Source organism: Miscanthus floridulus, chromosome 15 (assembly GCF_019320115.1).
Source record: "Miscanthus floridulus cultivar M001 chromosome 15, ASM1932011v1, whole genome shotgun sequence".
Lineage (NCBI taxonomy): Eukaryota > Viridiplantae > Streptophyta > Magnoliopsida > Poales > Poaceae > Miscanthus > Miscanthus floridulus.
Window position 1 is genome coordinate 83,354,113 of NC_089594.1, and position 14,254 is coordinate 83,368,366.

The following is a 14,254-nucleotide window of genomic DNA, read 5'->3' on the forward strand; positions in this document are numbered from 1 at the left end:
CGTTTAGGGTCTAAATACTCAGTTCAAAATTAGATGAACATAAAATGATTAGGACGAAAATCTCGTTTGGATACAAATAGCTTGCAGACGGAGTGGTTAGGGGCCGAACACGCGAAGTATGAGGTCAGGGGTTAGAGCGCGGGTGGCCACGAAGCACGCGTTTTTCGCGCGAAAAATCGCGTAACTTGTGACTTGTGACCGTGTGGCTGTCCAATGGGGCCTCTCCCGGTATTAAAAAAATTCCCTATTTTTTCATTGCATTTTTGGCTTTCCTTGAATCCACGTCACTGCCGGTTCACATTAGTGTCGTTTTATAAGAATCGGCAGTGATGTGAAACCCCCCATCAATACCGGTATGCCACTGTCGGTTTAAAATCCGATAGTGAAGGAGTTTTTTTAACCGAAAGTGATGTGAAAATTTAGGGTAGTGTATGTTTATTATCTACCAAATGGTTTAATTGCTCGTGCATGCATGCAGATACTATCTACGTGCGTGTATTCGAGGACCGCATGGACCTTGTGCGTGTGGTGATGGTACGAGCGAGCAGGACACCATACCACGATGGGCACTACTTCTTCGATGTCCAGCTACCACCTCATAACCCACACTACTATATAACAGATTTTAGAACGATGTCCCAATTTAACATTAGCTTTGACATTTTTTTTTGCCCCCGGGACTAAAGGTTCCTGCCCAACGGTCATCCGCGAGGCAGGGATCTTTAATCCCGGCTGGTATTACCAACCGGGACTAAAGGTAAACATTTAGTCCCGGTTGGTAATATCAGTCAGGACTAAAGCTTTTAGTCCCAGTTTGGGTGATGCCCCAGGAATAAAGATTAATCTTTAGTCCCGATTTAGCCCCTAACCGGGACTAATTATCCCGGCCTATAGACCAGCTCATTTCTTTCTCCCCAAGCCCGAGCCATTTCATTCAAACTCACTGCCTCTGTTCTTCAGCTTGCTGTTGTTCTTGCTCTCTCCCCCTCCATTGGTGTTGCTCTTCAATTTTGGAGGTAACAAACTTAATCCTCTTATGTTTTATCAATAGCTTATCTTATTTTGCGATGTAGATGCATGTGTAACTTTATATGTTGGACTTTATTATGATTTTATGTCATTTTTAGCTCAAAATCACATGATGATTTGCATATATGTTTGGATAAACAAAAGTTAAATTAGTTCATCAAAATCACTTGATAGTTTAGTATTGCTAGTATATGTAGTACATTTCATGGTTTAGTTAGATAAATAAATATTTTTATTTTTTTTAATATATTACTTTAGAAATGAGAAATTTACAATAGTTTACAAAAATAAGTATAGAAAGTAACTTGATATGGTGGATTTGATTATGATTTCTATGTCATTTTTAGCTCAAAATCACATGATGATTTACAATAGTAAAATCACTTGATAGTTTGGTATTTTACTATTATACATAGTACATATTTCATGGTTTAGTTAGATAAATAAATAATTTTAGTTTTGTTTAAATATATTATTTTAGAAAATGTGAAATTTACAATAGTTTGCAAAAATAAGTATAGAAAGTAGATGACAACTGGTACCGGATCCTCGGCCTCTCGTTCGGTTGCGAAACGACTGAGGCCATAACTCCCGCTCATTATCTGCGGTAAGTGTAAGCAGAAGATTGTGATGGAGTACCGAGTCAAGAGACAGGGACCCAACAAGGGTCGTGTTTTCTACAAGTGTCCGGATCGCGTGTGAGTTTCTTACGCATTTGATTATTATGGCTAATTGACCTGCTTTTCTTGAATATTTTTGACTAAATATTTTTTGGCTTTAATTTCAGTGGGAGGGCAATGGATGCGATGGTTGGTACTGGGAGGAAGATTATGCTACACACGTGCATAATTCGGGTGCGCTTAAGGTAGCGGCTGCTGATGATGCGGCAGTGAGCCAGCAGGAGAAGCTTATTAATATTCAACAGATGAATGATTTGTCTGTTTTAGTTACGTACGGTCACGAAATAATTATATTACTGAAGTGCATTGTAGTTTTAGTTTGTTTAGTGATAGTTGGGATTGCTTACGTTGTAGCCAGGCTTAGTTAATTAATCAACCGTGTGTGTGTCATCTATGTTGTGTAATAAAATACTTAATTATGTTCAAGGTTTTCATAATTTGTCGTGTAATGCAGATTATGTCACGCCATTGGATGTACAATGCCAATCGCCGCTCCCAAGACTTTATTGAGGGCGTGCACTATTTCTTAGGTGTGGCCGAGGCAAATAAGCGGGATGGTTTCATGTGCTGTCCATGTGCCCTATGTAAGAATTTAAAGGAATATTCAAGCTCAATGAGTCTTCATTCACATTTGCTTAAGTCAGGTTTCATTTCAAACTATATATGTTGGACTAAGCATGGAGAAAGCAGGGTCATGATGAAAAAAGGTGAAGGAAAAGATTTAGACATTGATGACATTATTGCTCAGTATGCATTTGATGATACTACAATGGGGGGAGATGAAGAAGAGGTAGCGGCAGAAGATAATCTCGGTGATGCTCTTGGCGATGCCATTCGTGATGCACAACAAGAATGTGAAAGTGAAAAAGAGAAAGATAAGTTCGAGCGCATGCTTGAGGATCATAGGAAGTTGCTATACCCAACGGCCGAAGAGGGGCAAAAAAAGCTGGGTACAACACTGGAATTGCTACAGTGAAAGGCAAAGAATGGTGTATCCGACCAGGTATTTGGGAATTTATTGAACCTCATAAAGAAGATGCTTCCGAAGCTAAATGAATTGCCCACCACTACGTACAAAGCAAAAAGGTTGTCTACCCTTTGGGATTAAAAATCCAAAAGATACATGCATGTCCTAATGACTGCGTCCTCTACCATGGCAATGAATACGAGAATTTGGATGAATGCCCGGTATGTAAAGCAGCACGGTATAAGATTAGGCGCGATGATCCTGGTGACGTCGAGGGTGAACAACGTCCTAGAAAGAAAATCCCTGCCAAGGTTATGTGGTATGCTCCTATAATACCACGCTTAAAACGTTTGTTCAGAAATAAAGACCATGCAAAGTTGTTGCGGTGGCATAAAGAAGACCGTAAGGTAGACAATATGCTGAGACACCAGGATGATGGGTCCCAGTGGAGAGCGATAGACATGGAATTTCCAGAGTTTACAAATGAGGCTAGAAACTTAAGGTTCGCCTTAAGTACAGATGGTATGAATCCTTTTGGGGAGCAGAGCACTAGTCATAGCACTTGGCCAGTTACTCTATGTATCTACAACCTTCCTCTATGGTTATGCATGAAGCGGAAGTTCATTATGATGCCGATCCTCATCCAAGGTCCGAGGCAACCTGGCAACGACATTGATGTCTATCTGAAGCCATTAGTTGAAGAATTTCTAGTTTTATGGAACAAACCAGGTGTATGTGTCTAGGATGAGTACAAACAAGAACACTTTGACCTACGAGCAATGTTGTTCGTAACAATCAATGATTGGCCTGTTTTAAGTAATCTTTCAGGTCAGACAAACAAAGGATATAATGCATGCACACATTGTTTTGATGACCTTGACAGTATATATTTGAAAAGATGTCGAAAGGTCGTGTACCTTGGCCATCGTCGATTCCTTCCTTTGAATCACCAAGTAAGAAAGAAAGGTAAGCATTTTAAAGGTAAGCCAGACCACCGAAAGAAGCCTCATAACCGAACTGGGGAAGATGTACTCGCAATGGTCAAGGATGTGAAAGTAGTATTTGGAAAGGGACAAGGCAGCGAATCTATTCCCAAAGATGCTAAGGGACACGCACCCATGTGGAAGAAGAAGTCCATCTTTTGGGAGTTACCCTATTGGCAAGTCCTAGAGGTCCGCAACACAATCAACGTGATGCACCTGACAAAGAATCTTTGTGTGAACCTGTTAGGATTCATGGGTGTGTATGGGAAGCCAAAGGATTCACTTGAAGCACGCCAGGACTTGCAGGGCATGAAAGAATGAGACAACATTCATCCAGAGAAGACAGATGATGGACGTCATTACTTAAGTCCTGCTAGCTACACACTTAGCAAAGAAGAGAGGGACAACATGTTCGAATGTCTAAGCAGCATCAAGGTCCCATTGGGATTCTCCTCCAATATAAAGGGTATAATAAATATGCTAGAGAAGAAATTCCTAAACTTAAAGTCCCACGACTGCCACGTGCTTATGACGCAATTGCTTCCAGTTGCTTTAAGAGGAATTCTACCTCCACATGTATGTCTAGCCACCGTGAAGCTATGTGCATTCCTCAATGCAATTTCTCAGAAGGCAATCAATCCAGTGGAACTAGCTACTCTACAGAATGATGTGGTTCAATGTCTTGTCAGCTTTGAGTTGGTATTCCCTCCATCCTTCTTTAATATCATAACACACCTCCTAGTTCATTTAGTGAAGGAGATTAGTATTCTTGGACCTATGTTCTTATATAACATGTTCCCCTTCGAGAGGTTTATGGGAGTCTTAAAGAAATATGTGAAAGTCCGTTCTAAGCCTGAAGGAAGCATCGCCCAGGGCTATGGAACAGAGGAGGTCATTGAGTTCTATGTGGACTTTATTCCTGACCTTGCCCCGATTGGCGTTCCTGAATCGTGACACAAGGGGAGACTTAGTGGTAAAGGAACTTTAGGGAAGAAAACATATATTGGCATGGAAGATGATTATTTCAATAAAGCACACTACACAGTTCTTCAGAACTCATCATTGGTGAATCCGTACATCGAGATACATAAGGAGTTCTTACGATCTAAGTTTCTAGGGAAGACTAAAGCTTGGATTTGGCTTCAGCACGTGGAAAGTTTCAGTGGTTGGTTGCGAAAAAAATGTCAAGGCGATGACAATATTGATGAGCAACTGTATTTATTGGCTAGGCAACCATCGTGGTATATCCTCACGTACCAAGGGTATGAGATAAATGGGAATACATTTTACACAGTTGCCCAAGATAAAAGGAGCACCAATTAAAATAGTGGTGTTCGCATAGATAGCACAGATCTAAATGGAAATATACAAACATATTATGGCCGCATAGAAGAGATATGGAAACTAGACTACGCACCTAATTTTAAAGTCCCTTTGTTCTGGTGCCAATGGGTGAAGCTGACCGGAGGAGGGGTAACAGTCGACAAAGAGTATGGAATGACAATAGTGGACCTCAACAATATTGGGTACAAAGACGAACCATTTGTCCTTGCCGCCGATGTGAGTCAGGTGTTCTATGTGAAAGACATGTCTACAAAATCAAAGAGAGGAAAAAACGAAGACATCAACTCAATGATCAATGAGCCAAAGCGCCACATAGTTCTTTCTGGGAAAATAAATATAGTGAGAATTGAAGAAAGTCAGACATGACAGAAGATTATGAAAGAAATGTCTGAATTCCACCCTTTATAGTGAAGAAAGATCCAAGCATCATGTTAAATGATGAAGACACTCTATGGTTACGACAAGATCATAACCAAGGGTCATACGTCAAGAAAAAATTCACTGTTGTGCCCGCATGATACAACGATGCATGTTTAATATATTATGTTTTAGAGACGGATATTATATAATATGTTATGACTTCACATTGTAATATGTTTAATATATGTTTCAAATTTCACAAGTGTGTGACACAGTTTTAGATAGTCTACATGAGATTCAAGAATTTATGACTAGTGTTTGATAAAACTTTCTCAAATGAGAAAATGAGCTACGTAACAATTGTAGATCATGCTAAGATGATCAAACTTGGTATTCAGATTTTTTTCATCTGAGGTCATTTAGTGTCTCATTTGAGAAAGTTTGACCAAGTCAAATTTGGTCAAATGAAAAAACAACACTTTGACTCTAGTATTATGAACTCTAAATGACTACAAATTGAAAAGTTTTGAATACCAAGTTTATTAAAATCACAAGATCTACAGTTGTTGTTTTGGTCAAATTTCCATTTGAGAACGTTTGGACGGTTCAAATTTGTGATTTTTAAATTTCGACGCCTACAAACTAGTTTTCGGAACCCTAGATTGTCTCAAATTGAAAAGTTTTGAATACCAAGTTTGTTCATCTCATCAAGATCTACAATCCTTATATAGGACATTTTTTCATTTGAGAAAGTTTGAATAAAATGTAGTTCAAATTTCACAAGTGTGTGACATAGTTTTAGAAAGTCTATATGAGATTCAAAAAATTATGACTAGTGTTTGATAAAAATTTCTCAAATGGGAAAATGAGCTATGTAACAATTGTAGATCTTGCTGAGATGATCAAACTTGGTTTTCAGGGTTTTTTCATATGAGGTCAGTTAGTCTCTCATTTGAGCAAGTTTGACCAAGTCAAATTTGGTCAAATGAAAAAACAACACTTTGACTCTAGCATTATGAACTCTAAATAACTTCAAATTGAAAAGTTTTGAATACTAAGTTTGTTAAACTCATCAAAATCTACAATTGTTGTTTTTGTCAACTTTCCATTTGAGAAAGTTTGGACGGTTCAAATTTGTGATTTTTAAATTTTGATACATACAAACTAGTTTTCGGAACCCTAGATTGTCTCAAATTGAAAAGTTTTGAATACCAAGTTTGTTCAGCCCATCAAGATATAAAATCCTTATATAGGTCATTTTTTCATTTGAGAAAGTTTAAACAAAACGTAGTTCAAATTTCATAAGTGTGTGACATAGTTTTAGAAAGTATATATGAGATTTAAGAATTTGTGACTAGTGTTTGATAAAACTTTCTCAAATGGGAAAATGAGCTATGTAACAATTGTAGATCTTGCTAAGATGATCAAACTTGTTATTAAGAGATTTTTCATCTGAGGTCATTTAGTGTCTCATTTGAGCAAGTTTAACCAAGTCAAATTTGGTCAAATGAAAAAACAACACTTTGACTCTAGTATTATGGACTCTAAATGACTTCAAATTGAAAAGTTTTGAATACCAAGTTTGTTAAACTCATCAAGATCTACAATTGTTGTTTTGGTCAACTTTCCATTTGAGATAGTTTGGATGGTTCAAATTTGTGATTTTTAAATTTCGACGCCTACAAACTAGTTTTCAAAACCCTAGATTGTCTCAAATTGAAAAGTTTTGAATACAAAGTTTGTTCAGCTCATCAAGATATACAATTGTTGTTTTGATCAACTTTCCATTTGAGAAAGTTTAGATGGTTCAAATTTATGATTTTTAAATTTTGACGCCTACAAACTAGTTTTCGGAATCCTAGATTGTCTCAAATTGAAAAGTTTTGAATATTAAGTTTGTTCAACTCATCAAGATCTATAATCCTTATATAGGCCATTTTTTCATTTGAAAAAGTTGTAGAACAAAAATACTATATTTTCTTTATTTTTATAGGTTCAACAAAAATTTCCTGTCATTTTGGTCAAAAAACCGAGAAAAAATTTAAACATTGACGTTACATTAATGTGATAATAAATTTCCTATCGAATAATATTAGTTTTATTAATTTTAAGTTACAAATATATTTTTGCATTAACAAAATACTTAGTATTAGTAACATTTATATTCTATATTCATAAAAGAAATTAAAAACTTTAGGTTACAAAATTTTCCTATTTACAATAAATAATTAGTTAATCAATGGTATTTTTTAAAATAAATATTGTAAAGTATTGAAGTTGCTATAGAATTAATTGATTAACCTAGTATTAAACAAGGAGAACAAAATCAAAATTCCAGGCCTTTCCAATTACTCTGACGGGCTGCCAAAATTTTCAGGCCTTCAATCCCGGCCCAGGCCAGGAACCGGAACTAAAGGGTGGGCGGAATTGCCCGCCCAAAAATACCTTTAGTCCCGGCTAGTAAGCCGAGCCGGGACTAAAGGGTTGGACCTTTAGTCCCGGTTGGGCTTACCAACCGGGACTAAATGGTGTTTAGTCCCGGCTGGTGTTATCAGCCAAGACTAAAGGGTTTCGGCCTATATATATCGAACGGTTCCTGTTCTGTTCATCTTCTACTTTTCGATCTACACGTCGATCTCGTCTCTGCCGCGCCCAGCCGTCGAGCTCGTCTCTACCGCGCCGCCGTCGTCGTCTACCCCCGCCCGGCCTCGTCGTCGAGCCCCGCCCGGCGGTCGTCGAGCTCATCTCTGCCGTACGTCATCCTCGCACGAGGTGCTCAGCTCGGCCCCATGGCCAGCCAGCACACCCGCCATCCGCCCCAGCTAGCCTGTGCTAGCTAGCTGCTCGATCTCGGCCATATTTTTTTAGATAGTTATTTAGATAGTTTTTTTTGATAGTTTTTTATATATATGTTAGATTAAAATGTATTAAAATTTAATTAGTAGTTTATTCTTAGTTTTTTAGTTAGTTTTTAGATAGTTTTTGATATATGTTAATTAGATTTAAATGTATTAAAATTTAATTAGTACTTTATTTAGATTTATGTGTTATTATAGTTTTTTATTATAGTTTTTGATATATTTAGTAATTATTATTATATCTCTCTCTATATATGTGTTAGATTTAATTTTGATTTAGTAATTCTATCTATGTATATATGTTAGGTTTAATTAGATTTAGTAATTAATTCTATCTAGATATATGTGTGTTATTTTATTTAATTGGATTTAGTAATTATATTCTATCTCTCTCTATATATATGTTAGATTTAATTTTGTTTTAGTAATTGACACAGGCATATTTTATTAGTAATTCTATCTCTATATCACATGCATATTTTATTTTAGTAATTCTATCTATATATCACTTGGATATTTTATTAGTAATTCTATCTATATCACATGCATATCTAGAGAGAGATTCTATATGTATACATATATATGTACTTAATTATTTCTATGTGTATATATACATGTACTTAATTATTTCCATGTGTTGAGAGAGAGAGAAAATTGTATCTAGAGAGACATTCTATGTGTTATCACATGCATATCTAGAGATATATACATATGCACTTATTTCTATGTGTTGAGAGAGAGAGAAAATTGTATCATTCTATATGTATATATACATGTACTTATTTCCATGTTTTTGGATCGAAAGTGTTTTTGATTCGATTCCAAAGCCTATACCTTATTATTGTTTATCCTTATGAAATATTATGTGTTATTATATTTAATTGGATTTAGTAATTCTATATGTGTTATCACATGTACTTATGTTATGTGCCATAGTAATTCTATCTATGTGTTATCTTGAAGATACAAATGGCTGCTCCGGATGATAACTTGAATGATGACATAATGGCGGATATTATCAACGCCGGCACCAATGCGGATGTAGATGACACGAGTCAGTACTTTGCTGATTATGAGGATATCCTAAATATCCCGGTGGTTGAAGATCAACAAATTGTCGCGCAAGAAAATACTGGCGCGGTATATTCGATTATCTATCATCTCTTATAGATGCATGCATACGTATATTTGTTGTTAATCGTTGTGTTTCTACTCATGTAGCTGGTCTCTGGATCTACATCAACCACCAGCAAGAGTAGGAAAGTCCGAGGGCCAAAAAAGCCATTAGAGGGCCATTTCATAATATCAAAATTCGACACCGACACCGGCAAACCATTGGGACTACATGCTCAGACATATGTCAATCAATGTGGGTTTATTGTAAGAGATAGGATCCCAGTTAGTGCTCGTGAATGGAAGCCGAAGATATCCGCTCCTAATATTAGTTTTGTATCTGATCGTGACAAGAACCTAGCTTGGAGAGATATCACTCAACATTTCACATTACAAGCAAATGATGCTTTGAAGGTGCTAGTGAGGGATTGGACAATGAAGAAGATGACAACATTGTTCCAGAGTTGGAAGAAGACATTGTATAAAATGTTTATCTTGAAGAATGATACGCCGGATTTCAATGCTAAGGCATTTGTCAAGTTGGAGTCCCATTGGGATGACTTCGTACAATACAAGACATCTCAAGAGAGTGAGGAACGTGTGATGAGGAATCGGTAGAATGCCCGATAGAAACAATACCATCATCGCATGGGATCAGGTGGTTATAGGAGTGCTATTCCCAAGTGGCAGAACCTAGAAGCAGAGATTACTGCCAAGGGAATCATACCTGGAACAATAGAGAAGAACTGGCCTCAACGTGCGAAGAATTGGTTCTACGCTCACGGGGGAAGCCTAGACCCAGACACTGGCAAGCTAATTTTCGGTCAAAAAATTGAGAGAGCAACACAGAGACTAGCTCGTGCTAGGGAAGAAGCTGATAGTGGTGTTTTCAAGCCCAACAGAGAGAAGGATGAATTGACATATGCCCTAGAGAGTCCCGAACACGGTGGTCGAACAAGAGGCTATGGGGTGGTTCCGTGGCTACAAGCATTCCCAGCAGACAAGGATACCTACAGAAGCCGCCAGAGAAAGAAGGATGAGGAGGTAGACCAAATCCGTGTATTGGAGCAATTTATTAATGAGTCATGACAAGCATTGCTTGAATCACATGAACGAGAAAAATCTCTTGAGGCAAGAATGCAGGAGGAGATCAAGAGGCAAGTGCAGCTAGCAATGAGTCAAATGCAATCGCAATCAACGCCGAGAGTCACCATTAGCCCCGTTGGTCAGATGAAAAGCAGTTGTGCTTCCACGAAGCTGCTAGTTATTCAAGATGATGCTGGGTTGCGCTTCCCTATTGATGACATTACCGAGCCTCTAACAACATGTGAGCTATACATTCTAGATGGTAATAATGCATCAATCACGGTGGCTATCGGGGTTGTATCTCCAATAGACCAAACGAAGACACCAAGAATCCATTGGTCAGTTATTCAACCTGGATATGCTAGCGTCTCGGTCGATAGAGTGCTCAAAGGTTACATCAATGTTCCTCTTGACATTGAAGGTGGTGATGGGGAGAAGACACTAGGAGAAGCAGAGAAGACATTTATTCAATGGCGCAAATGCTTCATCATCATTCCTGGGACGCCACCGCTTCCCCTACCTCACCCTAGGTACGAATGAAAGTGAATGAAATATTATTTTCCATTAATTTTATATTGGCTTCAAAAATAATTGACTCACAACTTGTTTTTGTAGCAGGGTCTCCTCCCAGCCTGGCCCAATCATTCATTTCCCATCTCATCACAGCGTCGCGGGGGGCGAGACGACTTCATCCCCACAGCGATCTCCAACTCCTACACCGGCCCCATCGCCTCCACAATGATCTCCAACTCCTACACCAGCCCCACCACCTCCACAACGATCTCCAACGCCTCCACGCCGGTCTCCAACACCGGCCTCATCGCCTCCACGCCGGTCTCCAACACCGCCCCCACCCCCTCCATAGCGACGCACTATAGAGACGTCTAAGGTCCCGGCGACAAAGAAGACCCCGAAAAAAAGAGTTATTTCTCAAGAAATACTTCCTAAAAAGACTGATGAGCAAATAGCAGCTGAAGAAGACAAAAAAGTGAAAGATTTTTTTATAGATATCCAAAAGTAGAGACAAGCGAAGCTTAAGGAGAAGCCGTACTTTTACATACCACGAGATCTGCTGAGGCAGAAGGTCGAAGCTCACAAGAAAAAGATGCTTAAAGTTCGTAAGCCTCCGCCACTATCAGACTATGTCCGCTCCCTCATGAAGTCACATGATGTAGATAAGAAAAGAAAAAGAGCATCAGGGAAGGATGTCCCACAGCTCGGACAACAGAAGCAACCAATGCAAAATCTTGTTGTTGCTAATGAATATGGTTCCAACATAGAAGTCTATCGACCAGACAACTCTAGAGAAGTGTCGGTTCAAGACCTTAATGCTTTTTTTGAACTAACTGGTTTAACCTTGGATCAATTGATGGGCAAAGCTCCAATCCAGAACCTGGAAGTTGATACCTAGAAGACTTATAAATTTGGCAAAAGTCTGTACAACCCTGCGGCTCTGAATGAATTGGGTACGCAAATGTACTTGCTCAACAAGTGGTACATGCAGGCGTGTGGCAGGGGTGAGGAGTGGATCTTTGTCAGATTTAGAGACCATCATTACTTTCATGGCGATGACATCTTACATATTAGTTTTGAAGAATTGCATCAACTATACCACATGGACGCTCTGGACAAATCAATCATTAGCTCCTTTTGTTTGTAATTGATTCATACTTTTATTTAATAAACTCACTTCCATGCATGCGTACGTGTATATAATTATCCTCACATGTAACTTATATTTATATATAGATTCCAGATGTCAGAGCTCCAAAGAATACAAGACACTAGTGTTGGCTTCATTGATCCTTATATCGTATTCAAAACCAATATTATTGCCAAGGAGTAGTGGGTATCTGAAGCACATAAGAATATCATGAGGTTCTTCGTGAAGCAGCACGACAAGACAACAATACTTTTCCCGTACAACTTTGAGTAAGTGTTAATAATAATATAGTCTACACATTTTATGTAATATCAATACAACTTATATGCATGTACATGTGTGTATAAACCAATGCAGGTTTCACTGGATACTCATTGTCATTGAGTTAAACTCAAGTCGGTTAGTAATCTTGGACTCGTTGAGAAAAGAGCGGGCACTATACCAAGATATGATAGACATTATCCAGGGGTAATTTTGATCTCTCGCGCACAACTATTATTGAATAGACTTTGCCATAATTTATTAACGATCGTACATTATTGGTCACACAGGGTTTGGAAAGAGTTTATTCGGCAACACCGCAAGGATTGCAAGGCACCACTTAATGTAGTTGAAATACCAGTAAGTTGTACTATATATACTTCCCCACGTGTTTAATTACTATATTGTACTTCAATTTACATGTGAGATGATGAGAATAATCTTCTTCTCGTACAGTGGTGTTTGCGGCAGCAACGAGGTAATAACTTGTGTGGATACTACGTTTGTGAATTTATCACTACACACATAAGAAGAACTCCTGAAGATGTCCTTAGAGTACGTATATATCAATTTTTTATTTATTTTTAAATGAATATATATATATATATATATATATATATATATTAATACTATTCCTTTTATTTCAAATGCAAGACTAAATGGTTGAAACAAAGGGTCATGCAAAAAGACCATCTGAAAGCAGTTCAAGAGTCAATAGTAGGATTTCTTCTAGAAAAAGTGCTAAATCCCAACGACGAGTTCTACTTTGATCCTAAGGAATAAATGATGTAAATTAAATGTTTATTGATATCGTTATTTTCGAGAACAAGATTATAAAAGTGTTGTATATATACATATATATCTATAATATATATAGTTTCAGACTTTATTCGAATATAATAATGCTCGAGATGAGAATTAGATGTAATTATATGCGTGCGTGTATTTATATTAGTAGCATAGAATACGTACATAAAAACATATTATTTATTAAACAAATATGTGTAACTGAACTGAAAACAAATTAAACAAAAAAAAAGAAAAAGAAAAGGAACCTTTAGTTCCGGTTGGGGTTACCAACCGGGACTAAAGGGTGCAGCCACGTTTGCTCGGCTGGAGGGCCTTTAGTCCCGGCTCGATGACCCGGGACTGAAGGTTCCACCTTTAGTCTCAGGATCGTTGTCCCGGCGCGGTAACCGGGACTAAAGGCCGTTACCGCCCGGGACAACAAGGCCATCCTGTAGTAGTGCCACCGAGCCGCCGCTGGTGAACTACCGCTCATTTGGCCTGCACGTGAACCCTATCCTCTACCCCTCCGGTACGATGTGCCTCAGCCTGCTCAACACCTTCGGCGGCCAAGACGAAGATGAGCTCTGGTCGCCGGAGGCATCCACCATCCTCCAGGTCATCGTCTCCATCCAGGGCCTCGTGCTCACTGCCCAGCCCTACTACAATGAGCCCGCCTGGGCTCGGGCCAGCACACCGATGGGTCAACGCAACGAGCTCCCATACAGTGAGAGCACCTTCCTGCAAAGCCTCCAGACCATGCTCCACCTCTTGCGTCGGCCGCCTGTGGGTTTCGATGAGTTTGTCAGAGACCACTTTTGCCACCGTGGGCAGTATGTGATCAGGGCGTGTGAGGTGTACTGGGAGGGTTGCCTCGTCGGCATGCTTGACGAGGAGGGGAATCACTAGTAGAGAAACGATCTTTGATCTACTTTGAAATTTGGCTTTAGTCCTAGTATTTTTCGCGTCCGGGACTAGAGAAACATTTAGTCCCGGTTGGTAGCTCCAACCGGGACTAAATGTCCCTGCCCAACGGCTAAAAGTGCGAGAATCTTTAGTCCCGGTTTGAGACACGAACCTGGACTAAAAGTGTGACTTTTAGTCCCGGTTTGAGACACCAACCC

The 14,254-nt window shown here is 38.8% G+C and overlaps 1 protein-coding gene across 1 annotated transcript; it reads left to right on the top strand.

The window, feature by feature from the left end:
- The first annotated feature begins 468 nt into the window (after window positions 1-468).
- Window positions 469-14,039, top strand: LOC136507808 (putative ubiquitin-conjugating enzyme E2 38). Its single transcript, XM_066502414.1, has 3 exons — window positions 469-595; window positions 5,709-5,725; window positions 13,602-14,039. The coding sequence occupies exons 1-3, from the start codon at window positions 469-471 to the stop codon at window positions 14,037-14,039; spliced, it is 582 nt and encodes a 193-aa protein (XP_066358511.1).
- The last annotated feature ends 215 nt before the right edge of the window (window positions 14,040-14,254 follow it).